This window comes from Pan troglodytes, chromosome 12, assembly GCF_028858775.2.
Source record: "Pan troglodytes isolate AG18354 chromosome 12, NHGRI_mPanTro3-v2.0_pri, whole genome shotgun sequence".
Classification (NCBI taxonomy): Eukaryota; Metazoa; Chordata; class Mammalia; order Primates; family Hominidae; genus Pan; species Pan troglodytes.
In genome coordinates, this window is record NC_072410.2 from 120,889,984 (window position 1) to 120,909,570 (window position 19,587).

Below are 19,587 nucleotides of genomic sequence, written 5' to 3' on the forward strand. Positions count from 1 at the left end.
CGGAGGTGCAGCTGGGCTGGCAGGAGGGTTGGAATGTGGCACCGTTTCCACCCTGTAGGTGCAGCTGGGCTGGCGGGAGGGTGGGAATGTGGCACTGTTTCTACCCTGTAGGTGCAGCTGGGCTGGCGGGAGTGTGGAGGTCTCACAAGCACATGAAGATAAGACCAGAGTTATTTTAAAGGCATGTGCAAAGTCTATGGAAACTTGTTTGGAGCAACTTTCAGGAAGATTAAAGAACAAATTACTCCAAGAGCAGAGATGAAACGCAAAGAAATTATTAAACTTTGAGCAAAAGCTCACGTGCTAGAGGACAGCTTCAGGGGGAGTTGGTACATTCTGAACCTTTGCCACATACAGTTCCAGTATCTACCCAGGACCCATGAACGTCCTGATGAGCCATATTCTGAGTCTTGAGGCCCAGCATGGGAATGTCATTCCTGTAACAATTACATACCCCAAAAGCATCAACTGAGGTCTGGCTTCTCCAGGATGCTCCAGAGGTCCTGGGACTTCAACGTCTGCTCTTTCCCTTAGACTCAGTCATCCTCATGGGCAGAGAGCAGGGGACCCAGGGAGCACCTGCACTCCCCACGCAGCCTCAGCTCACTGTTGCTAGGTCCAGCTTCAGAACCAGCTTGGAACAGATGGAGAGCAGCAGACGTGAATCCCTGAAGCAGGTGGGCAGGAGGCATAAGCCCAGAAAGGAATGGGCATGAGGGCCCCAGACTTGAAAGCTGTGGTGTGGGGTAGCACATGCCCCTCCCATGGGAATGCTGCCCCTCCCATGGGAACACTGGCTGCCCCTCCCATGGAAATGCTGCACCTCCACTCCGGCCATCTGAGGCCAAGAGAAATTTAGAGCAATGCTTTCAGATCATCATATTTTTCCAGAAAGAAAAAAACAAAAAACAGAAAAAAAAAAACAAAAAAAAACAAATCTAGGTTTTGATATAAAGCCTGGAGATTTTTAGATGTTAGTCCAATTTGTTAAGCACCAAGAACCCGATGGAACAGTTCTAAGTGGCCGGGTATGAGCCCCTGGCCATGAGACTGTTCGGGTACCCCCAGCCCTAAAATTCTGATTCTTTGAATTTTCTCCCAGAACTTGCTGGCAAGATAAAGTAACTGAGAAGTCATAAGAAACACATTCAAGTTTAGAAAATCATATTTTAAAATGAAAATAAGGATCTATTTTCTTATTTTTATGCTCAGGGCTGAAACAACATCTATTTTACCAACAACAACAACAAAAATAGTTAAATTCTTGAAGGGCACCTGACTTGATGTTTCCTCTGAAGTTCTGGAAGGGGTGCCTTCCTGCCCAGCCATTCCTTGATGTAAAAGTAGGTATCACGCTGTGATTGGAAATGCAACCATTACATCTGAAAGAGGCTCCAGCTCATCGGGTGTCAGCTCTTAGTGTGAACAACAAAGCTTCACCACTGCCTGCACAGCAGCTGACGACCCCCTTGGCCTGAGATGAGGCCTCCAAAGTGAAGTGAGGCCTCTCTCTTCCTGGCCCCTAGCGCTTCCCCAAAAGTTCTTCTTGTGGGTATTTTGGGGCTTCTCTGCTGTTATCGTACATGACGTAAATTGGGCAACCTGTTTTTCATGGATATAGAACTGCTAGACCATCCTTTTTTGAATAAAATCAAATGTAAATTATTTTATGAAAGCATCACCACTGCCTCGATTACCCTGTAGACATCTTCGAAGCCTTTGAGACTTGGTTCAGGTTTGGTTTATTTTCAAATGTTCCATTAGCTTCCCAGCTCAAACATGATGGGAGGAAACCCTTCTTGGGCCAAGGAATCCCAGGATTTTCCCAGAGCAAATACCCTGAGGCTTTTTCTGAAGCTCTGAAAGGCTCCTTGCTGACTTCTGGCTTAACGTCCAGTGATCCCAGGCCGCCTGACCAGCATTCCATTAACGTGGCATTCCCACCATGCATGTGGAAATAGAGGCGTAGGTGTCTTCTGGCTGCATGTGGAGTGCATATTTCTTTGAAACTTTTTATTTGTATTGTGAGAATTTTTAAAAACTGTAATAAAATTATTAACAATGTAGCTGACCAAGAGATGCGTTAGTACAATGTAATTAGTTTATTCATTCACTCACTTAACTGAAATTTACAGGCATCTACCATGGGCCAGGCACTTTTCCATCAGGACGTCCACCTGCCTGAAAGATAGGATCCTATATTTTGACAACTTGCTTTTCCTGTATTCAAAAGGCTAGTGGCTGAGTGCACTTCCTATGGCTGTCCTCCCGCCTCTGTTGGGTCCAGCTCCCAGCTCTGCAGCCTCACAACACACACAGATCTGAGGGAGAGGCTGGGGGCACCCATTGAGGCACAGGCTGGCGTGGTGTCCTTGGTGCCGTGTTCGAATTAGTGCTATCCTGGGTGGTCGCACTCTCACAGGTTGGCTCTGTCAAAATGATGAAGCTCCCCTCTAGGGGGCCTATTACAAGACATCTTTATTGCAACCTGTCATCATTTTGATTGCTATTTTCTTAGGATTTGTAGCATGATTTTTAAAGTGTTTGTCTCAAACTAGGCATAGAAGTCTATTAAGCATTCAAACTATGCCATTTAGAAGGATTTATTTTTAGGGTTTCATGATAATACGTGTGCTGCTTTATCACTTGAGTTTTATAGTCTCAAGCCATTAGAGAAAGCCTGCATCCTGCATTTCCCAAGACTGTGTTGATTTCAACTACCCTGTGTATGCCAGGAAATTTCCCAAATGTCCTAGAAGTCCCAGTAATTTGACCTTAAAGCTGTATCTCACAGACTGCTTCTTGCCCTAAGAAACAGTGTAAACATTATTTGGCAGGCTATGTATCTGTAACTATTCTTTTGAAAGCATGGCCACCAGGCTCGAGCCACTCCCTGTCTGTGGAGAGGCATGCCCAGAGCCTCCCAGTGGTGGGAAGGAGTCTTCCAGAGGTTCCTCCAGGCCAAAGCAAGAGCACAGCCATGCATAGGTTTCTAACACCTGCTCTATGTTTTCCTCACTTGTAGCTGAATATCAGTTCCCAACTGGTGCCCTCCAGAACTTCTACCTAAGAAGTGACTAGCAGAGGCTGATCATTAGTGACTGGAATCGGGAGAAAGACTAAGCCATGTTAGGGTAAAACTCAGTTTGATTTTACACACATTTGTAAACCTCTTTAGTACTTTACTATAAGGGGATTCATAACCAAAGAATGGGGGAGGGATGCTTTTTCTGTTTCAGTTTAGGTCAAGGTCATGTTTTATAATATCTTCCTAAAGTGTTCTTGTATGCCATCTATTTGAAGCTTACTAAATACTTATTGACTAGTTCATAAAACAGTTAGTTTTCAAATGTCATTCCAGTGAACTTCAGATATGCTATTTCCAATATTGTCTTTCATTTTCTAAAAAGTGCTAACCTACAAAATCATCTTTATTTCTGAGTACAGAGGAATGGTTTTACCTTGTCTCACCCTAGAGACTGTCAGGATCAGCATACAGAGTGGCCGATACCATATAGGCATTAGCTGTATCTTCACTTTTTTTGCCAAGATCACTTTTATTTTCTCATTTTAATTTTTCTTGGCTTTGTTGGCATCAACCTTGCTGGACCAAATAGGCACACACATTGTACACAGTGATGGGGTGAAAGGGACAGATCCAGGAATGTGGATCTCTTTCCTCAAGAAGATGGCTTCACTAATTGCCATCTGCATCAATAAAAAATGGAAAGGAGGAAAAGGAAAAATTAGGAGCAGACAAGCCAAGCCTCTTTTTCCTGTTTTGTATGCCTAATTTTCTCCTTTTTATCCTATTAAGTTGAACAATGAAAATTTAAAAATTATAAACCATGATGTAATGAACTATAAACCCACTTATGTTTTCTAACTCTTTTGTGACCTGATAAAATGCTATCCTTTTAAAATATGAATATCAGATATAAATCCCAAATGTTAATATATTGACACTACATTAATTTCACTAAAAAGCAGAAAATATTGTCATATTTTGGAAAATAATTTTTAATTGTTGTCATTCTCTGTTTAAACATTTTTGAAGGATGACTAGAAAATATAAGTTATGATTCTTGCTAATCTTCATAGACGTATTTTTAGGAGCCCAAACTTGCTGGAGTCAGAATTGAGACGTGGAGGTATTTTCTATGACGTAGGGTTTTAGAAGGCTGACCAGCTCCCAGCTGCCTTGGAGAGAGTAATTCCTAGGAAGAAGTGCTGTTGGGAAAACACCTGGATATGGCTAGACATGCACACCTGCACTGCCTTCTGCCAGGACTTCCAGTTTCTCTTCCACATTCCTTCCCCGAGCCTTCCTTACCCCTCACAGAGGCTAGGACTGATCTTTGGCTCCTGCCCTCCCTCCTATCTCCTCTTCTTGATGCTGCTGACAAGCAAAGAATTGACCAAGCGAATTGAGCAGCAGGAGCTGAAAGGCAGGGTCTGGCTGGTTGGCAAAATGGAAATTGCTTCCTAGTTAGTGGAGGAGTGACTGTGGCAGGGAGGGAGGCCTGGAGCTCAGGTTCTGGTGTCAAAGTGGGAGCTGTCCATAACCCAGGCTGCAGTCCAAGCCCCCATGTCCTGTTCCTGCAAGAGGACTCTGTCGGGGAGGGGAGAGCAGGTCCCTGTGGCTAGAGACTCGGGTTAGGAGGACCTTGCTGGTCTCTGGTAGACCTGGGACCCAAAGTGAGCTCCTCCTGGGTTCACAGTTATGGCCTAATGTGGTACTTTACATCAGAAAGCAGCCACTGAGGACTCCAAGGGATTTTACTGAGTTTATGAAATTTTCATGCATTTAAAATATTAGTTCTTGGCCAGGCATGGTGGCTCGCACCTGTAATACCAGCACTTTGGGAGGCTGAGGCAGGTGGATCACGAAGTCAGGAGATTGAGACCATCCTGGCTAACACGGTGAAACCCTGTCTCTACTAAAAGTACAAAAAATTAGCCGGGCATGGTGGCGGGTGCCTGTAGTCCCAGCTACTCGGGAGGCTGAGGCAGGAGAATGGTGTGAACCCAGGAGGCGGAGCCTGTAGTGAGCCCAGATAGCGCCACTGCACTCCAGCCTGGGCCACAGAGCAAGACTCTGTCTCCAAAAAAAAAAAAAAAAAAAAAAAAATTAGTTCTTGGCCAAGTACCATGGCTCACACCAGGGATCCCAGAACTTTGGAAGGCAGAGGCAGTAGGATCACTTGAGTCCAGGAGTTCAAGACCAGCCTGGGAAACATAGTGAGATCCTGGCTCTACAAATAATTGAAAAGATTAGCCAGGCATGGTGGCACACACCTGTAGTCCAGCCACTCTGGAAGTGGAGTTCGAGGGTGCAGCAAGCTATGATTGTGCCACTGTACTCCAGCCTGGGTGACAAAGTGATACCCTGCCCCTAAATATATATATCAAATATATATACATTATAATCTCTTCACTGAGGCTCAACTTGAGGAAAGCATCCCTTTTATTGGAAGGAAAAGAGAAGGAAGATCATAGTAATAAAATAAATCTTGAGTCCAAATGTAAAGTTTTCATATTAGGAAATAATTCACCTGCTCTCTCTTCATGAATCACTCCTGACAGCTTTATTGGCTCAAAATAGATTCCTTAAATTCAAGACTTTTCTTTAAGTATAAAACAAATTTTAAATCTTAGAAAACATCCTTATTTTAAAAATAAATATTAGACTTCAAAATAAAAAGAATTACTGCTAAAGTGGAGTTTTAAGGGTGATTTTCTAAATGTAAATTACTGGAGAGGTAATCAGAAACCCAAGCAGTGATAACTGAGGTGAACTTTCTCCAGTTCCAAGGAAGATCAGAGCTGATGTCTTAGAAAACACGACTGAGCCATTCACCGGTTCACTAAGTGAAGCTCGCAGTTCCGGCCCTGGGACCACCAGAAGAATGAATTCAAATGAACGGTTTAAACGCCTGAGGCTGCCAATGACAGTCGCCAGTGGTGGGCAGGCCCTGGGTGGAAGCAAGCCCAAGCATTCTTTTCAGGCGGGTAGGAGAGACGGGCAGGGCAGGATGGAGGGGCTGGGGAGTCCTGAAGAAACAAAGTGCGAGAGTGCCGGCAAGGGCCAGCTGCCTTAGGACCACACACCATCAGGTGCACACATTAGAAAATGAAAACCTCCTGGCATTTCAGACCATACGTTTTATGCTTTCTGCTTAATTTGAATCTTTCTGGCAATTGGCACTTATTAAACAGCTATGTAAATGTAAAATTTAAAACAGTTTTTGAAACCCTTCAGATTTGGGTTTCATTGGCTGAAAGGGAAAGAAAGGGGAACCCCATCTGTTTAGTGTCTGCTCCATGTGGGGTGCTGTGCTTGGCATCTTTCATAAATTATCTCCTGTAATGCTCATAGCAAAGGCCCTTGTTCAGCAGAGGAAAACACACTGTAGAGCCACCATAATCCAAACAGGATTGCACTGGAAGGAACTGACGGAGGAGGGAACAGAGAGTCTGACCCAACTGTGGCAGGAATTTCACATTCAGCAAGAGGAATATTTTAGTGTAGGGAGGGAATATGATTTATTTAATAACTGATTACTGGAAGAATTAGCTATCTGACTGGAAAAAAAATGTTTGCCCCTATATGCATAAAAAATACTGAAAGGATGAAGAATTTAATTGTAAAAATAAAACAATTCTTATCCTTATCCAACCATATGAGCAGTTAGCTAATAAGGCCAAGTTTTTCTATTTAATGCCCACAAAGGAAAACTAGCTTTACTGCACTTTTGCTCACAGGTGCTCCCCTAAACTACAGCCAGAGAAATCGTAAATGTGGGTTTATTCACGAGATGCTGGATAAGGGTAAGCAAGCTGGGTGATGACTGAGTGTGACTGGCCCCTGTTCTGCTGGAAACTTTGAGAATTCTGTGCCCTACTGAAGGGAGCTCATAGCCAAGCTTGGAGTGTGTCTCTCCCACCCCAGCCCCAGCTTTGTCTCTCCTGGAACACACCTGTCTCTCCAAGCCTTTGGGTCTTTACACATCCTTTCCCTCTGTGAGGAACACACCCTCACCACAGTTTTTCTTTTTAACCTGAAACATCCAGTTAACTTTTAACATTCAGCCCAAATATGAGTTCCTCCAGGAGATTTCTTTCTTCTTCCTAATCCTCATCCAATGGAATGATGGAATGGAATCCATGGAATCCAATGGAAGCCTCATCCAAACTTCCACTACACCCCCGGAGAATGTTTCTCAACTTATAGGCCTTCATTAAATGTTTTAATTCAATTTTGAATTCCTTAAAGAATACGATTTTACCCCATTATCTCTGCATCCCCAGTCCTGTGACAAGGGCAGGGGACCCTGGGAAATGCCATTTCTCGTGGATGTGAATGGCCTGTGACAAGGGCAGGGGACCCCGGGAAATGCCCTTTCTCATGGATGTGAATGGCGTTTTCGCCATTGCTTTAGGCTTCTTGACTCTCAGTTCATCTCTGCCTCATGTCACTTTGGCCCTAGATCACTTTGCTAGAATTTTCTGGTGTTTTGAAGTGTATTCATGTTGAATAGCAATTTCAGAGCATTGATGTGTTACTCATGGTGCTATTTAGTTAAATGTCAAATCCACGTGATGTGGCCCCAGAGTTTCATATCCCAGGCATATCTTTAAATCACAGGAAAGGGCAGAAAACCCAAAAGCTGCCTGATGAGCCATTGTGTTGTGTGGATTCTTCCATCAGAAAGTTTTTTAAACCCATTTCTTTCTTTCTCAGACAATTATGTTCCCGAATTGGCTGACGATGGGACTAAGCCACAGATGCTGTTGAGGCCACTGCCCAAGCCCTTTCTTCTTAGGCGACTGCCGGTCTCCTCCCAGCTTGCTCCCAACTGCACTGCCCGCCCCCTCCATGCCCTCTCTCAAGCTGCCATTAACTTGTTTTTTTCTAAAACATGTTTGCGACTCGTCCTCCCCATGCTCAAGAAAGGCCAGCAGCTGTCTATTCAGCTGGACCAGCGGGGCCTCCCGGGACATCCCTTCCAACACTGCACGTGGCCCTGGCTCAGGCCCGTCGTCTGCACCGTCTGATGTCGTCTTTCCAATATTCCACTTCAGGCACCTCCTTGACCTGCAGCATTCCCAGCAAATGGACTCATTCATTCATTCATTCAGTCAATAACTGCATATCAAGCCTCTAGATGCCAGTCATAGAGACAGTCTCTTTTCCTGCCTTTCACACCTACACAAACAATTCTCATGGATCACAGCTTTCCCCGAGCATCTTTCCTTGGCTTCCACTTCCCATTGGCCCCTCCTTTGCTGAAGTTCTTGTTTTGATATTAAATCTGGCACATCATTATGTCTGTTCATATATAGCCCATTAAGAGATTTTTAAGCTCATTAAATGAGCTTATGTTTTTATTACATGTATGATTTTATCCCCCGATACCATAATACTCATCCATAGTATTCATCAATAAATAGCTGCTGGTTAGTTGCTATAAACATTAAATCAGGCACTGTCCATGTGGATTTCTGATGCCTTTCATACTGTACCTGTTGAGTTGTGCCTTGCTAGTTTATTTCAGCGGCAGATCTACCCTGTTCTTTTCTGGAGTGTGCCTCGAATAGAGCCACAGGCATCTAATGAGTCTTCTTCACTCAGTCCCAATGTTCTTCCTCTAAACCATGGAGGAAGTGGCTTTGGTGTGCCCTGTGAGCCGGTGTAGAGGCCATTCAATGGGGCTTTGGCCAGCTTCTATTGCTCATCTCTTCTTAGCTCCCCCGTCGTCTTGAGTAGAGTTCTCCTGCTATCCAGTTTGCCATGTGCAAACACTTCCCATACTGTGGGAATGTTTGGTGAACAAACGTACTCGTATATATTTACCACGCAACAGCATGCTCCTGAGGCTTAGTGGGAACAAAGACAGACATGTGATTTTTGGTCCTTACTCCAAAACCTTCAACTCAAACCATCTTGGGTAACTCAGGTGGTCTGAATTTTAGTTTTCTCATGTATTAAATAGGTATAATAAAAATACTTTCCTTACAAAATTGTTGTGAAGATCCCACAAAGTAATATATAAAAGCATTTGTAATGTCTCAAGTATAAGATGTGTCAGTTCCTATGAGTGGAAGGTCTAGATGCCTCAAAGGAAACCAAGCAATTTAGATAAATGTGGAGGACAATTGCATTCCAGGAACTAAACAACATTGAGAGCGCGCCCCTGATGGTAAAACATGTTCTTCCACTGTACCTACAGCCTCTTGTCTTAACCGCTTAATCAGATTAAAACTTTCAGTTACAGGGAGAATCTAAATATTATATATATGTGTGTGTGTGTGTGTGTATAGATATAAATATAAAGTATATATTATATATAATGTATATATAATATTTAGATTCTCCTTGTAACTGAAAGGTATATATATACAAAATATATATGTTATATATATAAATATTTGTTTTTATATATACATAAGATATATAAAAATACATATATATTATATATATTTACCTTCTTATAAACCTAATGGCTGTTATATTCTTAGTACAAAGCACAACTCAGAAGCACACAGATGTGTCTCCATCAAATTCTTGAAAAGAGAGTAAATAGATGGTACTTCAAGATTCATCAAAATCTACCCCATTATAGAGGGCAAGGGCCTCCTGATTAAATATTCCCTACAAGGTTAAGGTCTGTTTATAATTGTTTGAGTAATACATTTAGATTGCCTGGTCTTACCCACCCCCTGCCCTTGTAGAGGGCTTCCCTTCATGGAGGGAAACAGGATTAAAGCCCCATCAATAGAATGCCAGGGAGAGCAAGCCGCCCCTGCAGGGCTGGCCTGCACAGGCAGGATAAGCACATTGATGGCTGCTAATCTATCCCCAGATGGAGGTGGACACCGAGGAGAAGCGGCATCGCACGCGGTCCAAAGGGGTTCGAGGTATGTCCGCGCTTCCCTGCATCCTGAGGCCGGCTCAGGGTCACCTTCATCCTGCGGAACCGAGGTCGATTCTGACTCCACTTTCATGCCACCCTTTTGGTAATTTTCTGTGGAAGAGGGGCGCTTGTGATAGATGGTAAATTTTTATCTATTTCCATCTCTCTGCAGTTCCCGTGGAACCAGCCATACAAGAGCTGTTCAGGTTAGTGCCATGTGGGTAAAATGCATCCCCATTAGCCGTTTGGAAAATTCACGCCTTCTAATGGGCACACTGCACTTTCCAGCTCATGGGCAGCTTGCTCACGCCCTGCTGCACTGATGAAGTTAATTCCCCCGAGACTTGCTCGTAAAAAGCCTCCCCGAATTTCCCCCTCCTTTGGATTGTGTGATTTCTCTCCTCTGTCTGAGCCGCCCTCCTTCTCTCTGCTGCCACGGAAGCTTTCCGTCTCACCTGCCTGCCTGCGGCACCGTGTAATCCATTCTTTCCTGTTGCAGCTGTCCCACCCCTGGCTGTGACGGCAGTGGTCATGTCAGTGGCAAATATGCAAGACACAGAAGGTAATGCCTGCATTTTTTTTTTCCACAATGTGCTGTCTAAAGTGACTTATTTGGGGACCCAGTCCTGATGATGAACTGTGTGAGCAGGTGTTCTTGGAAAGCAATACACATTATGCCTTCTTTTTCTTCTCACACTGGAACTCAGTCTTTGTCTCTTGAAAGGGTTCTCAAAACATAAGCCGTTCGATCTCGTGGGCAGAATAGGTGACACTCCTTAGGATGACACAAATTCAGGCCAGCCTTAAGCTCATGTTCCCATCTGCATATGTGGTGCTCAGCACACGGCCACCTAAGAACTTCCCACTGCTCACCGAGGAGCCCAATTTCTCCTTCCTCACGTCCTCATTCTGGGAGTGGCAGGATGGTAAACAATGAACGGTCAATTAAAATGTGACCTGCTGACCTGTCTGTAGACTCCATTTCCAGCATTTAACGGGGTTCATCCTGGGAAACTAAGCCCATTCTTACATCTGGACGGCTGCAGGGTGAGGTCAGGTCAAGTGAAGGTCAGGGCATATCAAGCTTGCAAGACTTTGGAACTGCAGTGATTACATTAATCTTGTAAATACCAGCATTTCAGGTCTGCAACAGGGATGGGGTGGAAAACCTTTAGAAACTAAGGGGAAGGTGATGATTGCTTAAAATGTATCATGGCAGAATTATATGTTACATGCCCGTGGCTGACTGTCAGGTACACATCAGTCCTTTAGATGTTTTTCTGGTAAGCGTTTTTTCCCTAAGCTATTCATGAAGACGTGTCTTTCAATAGAAAGGTTTCAATTATAATGAGGTAAAAGAGTTTACAGGCTAAAGTATGTTTTACTTTTACAAATTAGATTGCAAAGACCAAGGTCATTCCAGCCTAACAAACCCTCAGTGAGCAGACCCAGGTCACAAAACTGATTCTAAAGCGGGTGCATCTGCCGCACATCTGGGAGGCCTCTCCTCAGGGCCTTGCATTCCATTTCCTTTTTAGTGAAACATTAGCTTACAAGTGACATCCAGCAATTATTTTGATAGTTCTTTAGTAAAATCAAAGGAAAAATTACAAACTACTCCCAAATCCCCATGCTAGCATTTGTGGAGGCAAGAATGTCTAATGAGAGACCCCACGAAACAATTGTCTGACTTCCTCTGTTACAGACCAAAGGAATTGTGGGCTATTTTTCAGATAATTTTGCAATTTCAATTATTAAATTTAGTCAATTACATTATGATTGTTATTGTATAAAATAGTAAATTATTGAATTACATAATTGAAATAAGTAGTTTACTTAAAGTATTATTTTATGAAGAAATATATATGTCAGCATTTAATCTAAAAGTCTAAAACACTGCATTATGTTTTCAAAAGAAGTTAGTCACCTATGAGAAAAATTCATTTTCCCCTAATCATCTCTTCATTAGTCAGTAGTTAAACTTTATCACACTGTTATATAAAAATTAAATTTGGCTAAAAAGTTTCTTAAAATGTTTATTCTAATTTTTATGTGTACATAGTAGGTGTATATACTTAGGGGGTACATGAGATATTTTGATACAGGCATACAATGTGAAATAATCACATCGTGAAAGATGGAATCTTCATCCCCTCAAGCATTTATCCTTTGTGTTACAAACAATCTAAATATCCTCTTTTACTTATTTTTAAAGGTACAATTATAAAAAGTTGTAATGAGGTGTGAGCTAGATATAATTTTATAGCCATAGTTTTGCAGGAAAAATCGTGACGTTTCCAAATAATTTCAAGCATTCGTATGCTTAACCAAGGTGCATTTCACTAAGAAATGAATTTATGTGTCCCATGTAATGTGTGTGTGGATGTGTTCATGAGATCTCTTTCCCTGCTTCAGAAATGCTCCCTAGAGTTTGATTTGAAAACAAGTTGGGCTTTTTCTTCCTTCGGAGACTTGCCACTGACTCATTAGTGCAGAAGTGCCTGAGTCTCAGAGGAACCCATTCGCTGGGATGTTAGGGAGGAGTCATGGAAGCTCTCGGGCCAAGAGCTGTTTCCAATAAACTTTCGCTTAATTTTTTAAAAATCATCATTTTTACCATGGCTCATATGGTATGTAATTATTAGAACACCAAATATTTTAATGCACTCAGTTATCTAGAACATCTAATGTGGTATAGTTGAAAAAGAACTATTTCCCGGTTACTTGGCCTAGATGCTAGCTTCCACTACATCACTAATGGACCAGTAGCTCTGGACAACTTACGTAATGTCTACAGCCTTCAGTTTCCTCTGTTTTAAAATAAGAGGGTTGCAGACTTTATTATGTAAAATGGTGCAAAAATGTTGTCACTATGTGAGCCTTCTCTTAAGAGGACTCTCACTGAGCGTTTTCTAAGCCTTATTATTTGATGTCTATGTATTATCAGTCACTTTTAACTAAAGGATAAAATTTTAATTTCTTAAACTTAAGAAGTGTCCCTTGATGTATTAGGTAAGACTCATGGATATATTAACATCTATGACTATTGCTATTTTAAATTTGGAAATTTTCCGTTATATCTGCCTGGTTTTTTGTTTTTTTGATATGGAGTCTCACTCTGTTGCCCAGGCTGGAGTGCAGTGGCGCAATCTTGGCTCACTGCAACCTCTGTCTCCTGGGTTCAAGGTATTCTCATGCCTCAACCTCCAGAGTAGCTGGGATTACAGGCACCCACCACCACACCCAGCTAATTTTTGCATTTTTAGTAGAGACAGGGTTTCACCACATTGGCCAGGCTGGTCTCGAACTCCTGATCTCCGGTGATCCGCCCGCCTCGGCCTCCCAAAGTACTGGGATTATAGGCATGAGCCACCTCGCCTGGCCCTGGCATTGTTTTTTTACTGGTTTTGAAAGATTTGCTGACTATAAAAGCTATCCCTTCCCGACAGCTATTCTTGCCCATTCATGCCGGCACACCCTCTGTGAACACAGCTGTGATGCTGGCATTTGCTGTCAGGTTCCTGATGGGAATAGGACACCAGGCTTCTTCTAAATAGGACAAAAGAGTAGAAGCCTCCGTTTTGGTTCTGATGAAATTACATGTCTTTTTTTTTTTTTTTTTTTTGGTCTTTTAACAATAAATGTTTCCAATGAATGTGTTTATGTTAAGGTTACAAGTTCATTTTGCTCATACATTGCATCAGCAATAGCCAAGTAAAAAGTTGTATTTCAGTACTTTGAGGTGTTGATGTATTGGAACTTGCCAAAAACAACTTGAGGTAGATGTAGGGCATCAGCAATGTAAAAAATCAATTTTTCTTTTTTAGGAAAGGAATACCAAGTAATAAAATGATGCCAGCCATTTAGTTTAGTTTTGTTTTGTTTTGAGACAGAGTCTCACTCTGTCACTCATGCTGGAGTGCAGTGGCACAATCTAAGCTCACTGAAACCTCTGTCTCCCAGGTTCAAGTGATTCTCCTGCCTCAGCTTCACAAGTAGCTGGGATTACAAGTGTGCGCCACCACGCCCAGCTAATTTTTGTATTTTTAGTAGAGGTGGGGTTTCACCATGTTGGCCAGGGTGCTCTTGAACTCCTGGCCTCAAGTGATCCACCCGCCTCAGCCTCCCAAAGTGCTGGGATCACAGGCGCATGCCACCACACCCAGATCATTTTTGTATTTTTAGCAGAGATGGGGTTTCACCATGTTGGCCAGGATGGTCTCAAACTCCTGACTTCAAGTGATCTGCCCGCCTCAGCCTCCCAAAATGCTGGGATTACAGGCATGAGCCATCACGCCCAGGCTGCCATTTAGTCTTTAATTTTCAACATAAGAGATTTTTAAGGAAATCAAATGTTTCTCACAATTGTAGTTTACAATTTTATTGCTTTGTAGGACAGACGCTATGGTAGTTTCTGGGGGCCATACGTCACCCTCTCTGCCACAGCTGCGGGATCTGCTGTGGGTCTCAGAAAGCTGTGGGATCTGGCAGTGGGATCTGGCGGTGGGATCTGGCGGTGGGATCTGGCAGTCTGCTTGGTGAGCCACGCCTCCTCAGTGGTGTTCTGGGTCTCTTTGAAAGCGGCTGGAGTGGATTTTTTTTTTAGTGTGATTGTTGTATAGTTACGGGCTTGTACGAAATTGAGAATAGAGGAGGATCAACCAGTGCTTAATACCTGGGAAAGAAAATAATTTTAAAAAGGAGTTTATGATTTAAAACTCTGGTTAAAATTTTTTGGTAGGAGTAAGGTTATAATATTTATTTTATTGGATGTTCTACATTAATTTCCAAATCCTGTCTTTGAACAAAAGATAATCTCTGTAGTTATTTACTGGTGTTAATAGTTTATGAAGAATTTGAAATAACTGATAAGCCTATGTACAACTACAATGGTAAACCTTAAATCAAAATATAAATTTGGAACAACATAAGGAAAATGATCACCTAATTTTACTGAAAACTCAGGATACATCGGGGGTCTTAATGTGGTGTTACATTTTGTTCTGGGTCTCTTGGCTACCAAGGAACCAGTGAGAAAGGCGAAGGACAGAGTTCCAGGATCTGATAAAAGCATTAAGTCAGCTCCTTAGAGATGCAGACACTCTTGGCAGCGAAGGAAAACTGTTTCCATCCCACACATTGCCCAGCAGGGATCCAAGCTTACTCAACATTTTTGGGCCCTGATACAGGTCATCAGGCCAGACCTCCTAGGAAGCTAACAAATATGACAAATATTTATCTTCAGAAACGTCATTATTAGCCAGTCACCTGAATTTGCCTTTTGCTTTTCCCAACTGAGGTTTTTGTCTTGTGATATTAGCATATAAATGACAAAAACACGGTGAATTTTATAAGCAGGGCTAGAAGTGTGGCTCACATCACGAGTGAACGTGCTCATGTGGTCTTTCCTGCACATGGTCACCTGTGTTTCTGCGCCCATTGTTAGATGGCTGCACACGTGGCTCAGCCCATTCAGCTGCTCCGAGCACCTCCATGTTCCCCACACCACACTCAGAGGTGGCCGGGGGCACTGGTGCCTCAAACCTGGTGTCCAGCCACCAAGCTCACAAAGCAAACCTCAGTCATCCTAAGTGAGTTTCCCAAGATTTAGTTTCGGTCCCCAATATCAAGGAAGAGTAAGTCCCTGTGTTGCAGTCTCCCAACTGTGCAAGTCAGCCTGGTGTGGCCTCCAGGCATTTAAAACATGGAAGACAGAAGCTGTCCCAGTGTACCGTCCGCTATTGTTTTGTGGATAGATGGAAGGAAAACAGTGGCCTACTAGGAAGTCACCAACCTTGACATTGAGGAAGCTGCTGCATATTCTTCTCCTCACCCTCGTAGCAGTTTGCTGGCTGGGAAGGCCCCATGGAGATAAGTGGGGTGAATCTGCCCAAAGTGCATGGTTTGAGCAACGCTGCATTGGTGTGGGAGGCCTGGGGAGCTGCATCTGCTGCTACTGAGCTCATTGCCTAATGCAGACACCTGAGCAGGGGAAGCATCACGGGGTAAGGCCTGGAGGCTCAGCATTTCCTGGCAGCATCCTCACACCAAAGCCTGCTATCTCCTGAAGGGCAGGGATACATTGAAAGAAACCACACCTTCCTCTCTGTCTGTGTAGGTGATTGTTTAGTGGGGCTCAAGTACCTGCTAAAGAGACGTTGTTATTCATCCAGAATATTTCATGAACTGATGCTGGCATTCCAGCTAAAATATCGCATGTCAACATGTCTGCAATAATCTATTTTTGAACATTTGACTAAGATGAAAAATTCTAGTGCCTTATATTCAGTTTTTTTTTTTTTTTTGGCTTTGCGTGTTGATATAAAATACTGTTTGTGTTAAAAACAAAGTGCAAGTTAGTGGTTAGAATGGAATCTATAGAAACGAAATTTAATCATCAAAATAATGGTCAACTTGCTGTTCTGAAATCCTTTTTCCTAAAATTTCCCAATAAAAATTAGAAATAGGAATAATCAAAATTTGTTAATATTTATTACAGATTAATATTAACTGATTACAGAAATTTGAATTTTAACCTTCCTTGCAACAGTGATACACATGCTAAGACATTTGGAATGAATTGGACACACTTATTTCCAAATGGTGATTTTTGTATAAGCTGCCAATTCACCAGAGAGAGAGAGAGGAAATTCCTAGTAAGGCCTCATTCCTCACATGTCTGTTTTGTGATCCCTCTGAATTTATTTCTGAAATTTAATGGATTTTATTCCCATTTAACCTTCACTGGACTGTTTTAATGATTTGTTTGTTGAACTTAGGGTTCCAACCCTGCAATTTAGCATCAGAGTCTTTGTACACTCAATAAACACCCGAAAGTTAGGTGATGGGTATTGGTAGTACATTCAAATCCTTCCCAATGTAGGGTACACTGAGTCAAATCATTTCATTTGAAACTTAAAAATTAAAATCTCCAAGTGATGGCTTTTCCTTTTCATTAGAACATGACTGGGGTCCCTCTGGCTTGCGGTGCACACCCTCACTCAGACCCCCTCTCCATTCCGCACGCCTCTCGCCTGCCAGTGTGGGTGCCGTGGCACAGCGTGGTGAATAATTGCCTGTCTTCACAGGAGGCTGTTCTGGAGCTAAAGTCGAGGGCTTGCTTCCTGATGTATGCATGCCTCATTTGGAGTCTGCCAACAGCCTAGGGGCTGTATTATTCATGCCTTGACAGAGAGCACTCACTAAAAGCCCTGGAACAGAGCCAGGTACTGGCTGAGAGATGTGGAGCATTGCAACTTGCAACTGAGAGGAGCATCTATAATCCAAAAATAAATAAAAAAAGAAGAAACAGAGAGGAAGACAGAGAGAAAAATAGGAGTTCCTATATCTCCCCTTTACCGGTTTCACATAGATAGAAATTTCATTTGCATTAAAATAAAATATCCTAAAAATAATTGCATTTTTTTTCTAACCACGCTTGAAAGTTTAACACAATTTTCCACATTTAATTGCAAAACTGATTTTAATTAGTAAGGCCCTGCATGTGAAAAATGAAGATCCACTTGGGTGCGTGGAATACATTGCAGTGTCTGCTGAATGCTCTAATTAACGTGCGGCTGCTGTACAATGGGGTACACTGTGGGATATTTATGAAAAATTCTGTGCACGCAGCCTCCAAACCAGGCTATCTGTGCTTTACTCCATGAATCCGTGAGAATAAATAGCTCTCCTTCATTCTTTATGAGACACATTGTGTACGCCTCACCCCCACACCCTCCCCGTAAGCTTTATGCACGCCCGTCCTTGTACTATTCATCACTGATATTATAAATCAGAAGATAGGGCATGCATATTATAACATTAGTTTGATAGCATGGCATAGTTGCACATGGAGCCAAGATTTTGAGGTCTAGGGGTTTACTTGGGTGAAGAAGAGAATCAAACAGGTGACGTCCAGGCTTGCTGTTGCTCAGAGGCCTGAGTACCCATAGGATTTGCAGACACAAAATTCAGGCCTCCTCTTTTGTTTTTTCTTTTGTTTTGTTTAGTTTTTTGAGATGGAGTCTCGCTCTGTCGCCCAGGCTGGAGTGCAGTGGCGCGATCTCAGCTCACTGCAACTTCCGCCTCCCAGGTTCAAGCAATTCTCCTGCCTCAGCCTCCTGAGTAGCTGGGACTACAGGCGCATGCCACCACGCCTGGCTAATTTTTGTATTTTTAGTAGAGATGGGGTTTCACCATGTTGGCCAGGTTGGTCTCGAACTCCTGACCTCAGGTGATCCGCCTGCCTCAGCCTCCCAAAGTGCTGGGATTACAAGCATGAGCCACTGTGCCCGGCCCAAAGCCTTCTCTTTTGGGTGGTGGTTGCAGTCAACCTTTATTGTCACAGTAAGTCTTCTATGTACAAAATGAACACCTGGCCATCATCCTAAAGAAAGTAGTTTGCCTGGTGCCTGTCTATAGTGTGTCAGCCCCAGGAGACACACCTCCGGGCATGGCCTGTGTTGTTGTGTTGTGAATGCAACATGATTAATTCGGTGGATTTAATACATGCAAAGCATGTAATGCATCTTAGAGCATGATTTTATTTATTTTAATTTTTTTAAAGGGACAGAGTTTCACCCCGTCCCCCAGGCTGGAGTGCAGTGGCCTGATCATAGCTCACTGCAGCCTAGAACTCCTGGGTTCAAGTGATCCTCCCACCTCAGCCTCTCAGAATGCTGGGCTTACAGCTTATTTTTGACATTTGGTAAAAGGAGATATATTTTTTAAATAATTCCAATTCAAGGAGAAGGAACATAGTTATTTTCAGATAGGGCACTGAAAACAATAAGTATACTGATGAACAGTCTGTAATGTATGTGACCTGTATTGGTCAAGCCCAGATTTCACAATTATAATCTTGTTCTGATTTCTTGAACTAATAATTAAAAATATATACAATTTGGGAACTTGGGAACATCAACAGAATACACAGCAGAAATTTGCGTGCAGTACAGCTGTTGTCTGAGGTTTACCCACTGAAACACCACAGTTCAGTTCTCACCACCCTCATCCATGTGGGGATTCTAGAAAAGGCAGGGCAGCCGCTATGGAGATCTTGAAGTGTGGAGAGAGGGAGTCCTGATGTGACAGTGGCCCAGCTGTGCAATTCCCCGCAGCCACAAAGCACAACCACAGAGCCCCCGGGAACCCTGAGCCAGCTCTCTGCCCTGTGTGCCCGGAGCCTCTGCCGACCATGGGATGCCCCTCTCATGGACACCATGAGCTCCTCGGTGGAGATATCTGTCCATTGCAACTACTCAGCGGTGTGCACCCCACTCATTAGAGAAGCAAGGATGGCTGGTGAGACGGGTGCTGGGGCTGAAAGTATGAGAGTCCTCTCACCACACCCATCTAAGCTGGCTCAGAAGACTATCCTGGGTACAGTGAGGGCCTGGAATCTGCACTCACGGCAAATACTTCTGGAGTAGCCAGGTTCATGAGCATCGCTGGGACCCGGCTCTTCGAGTCCCTATCTGGGGCTGTCCACCTGCTCTTATTACCAGTGTCACTCACAGGCACAACTTGAGGAGAGCGGGCAGTAATCATGAGGACCCTCCTGAGTCCGGCTCTGGGAAGTGGATGTTTCTTCTGTCCCCTCTGGCCTGCCCCAAAGAGAACAGTGCTTTCAGGGTTAGACCCCAAAATAGGACTGAAACGCCAATTTCCA

At 43.3% G+C, this 19,587-nt stretch overlaps 1 protein-coding gene across 12 annotated transcripts in view; it reads left to right on the forward strand.

Annotated features, from left to right (window-relative positions):
• Positions 1-19,587, forward strand: part of MYT1L (myelin transcription factor 1 like) — a 559,436-nt gene that overhangs the window by 353,683 nt on the left and 186,166 nt on the right. For all 12 annotated transcript variants that reach the window (XM_009441909.5, XM_024354177.3, XM_009441910.5 and 9 more), the window contains 3 exons: positions 9,867-9,921; positions 10,090-10,123; positions 10,417-10,479. In XM_009441909.5, coding sequence (XP_009440184.1) covers positions 9,867-9,921; positions 10,090-10,123; positions 10,417-10,479 — 152 coding nt within the window. The remainder of the gene's footprint in view (positions 1-9,866; positions 9,922-10,089; positions 10,124-10,416; positions 10,480-19,587) is intronic.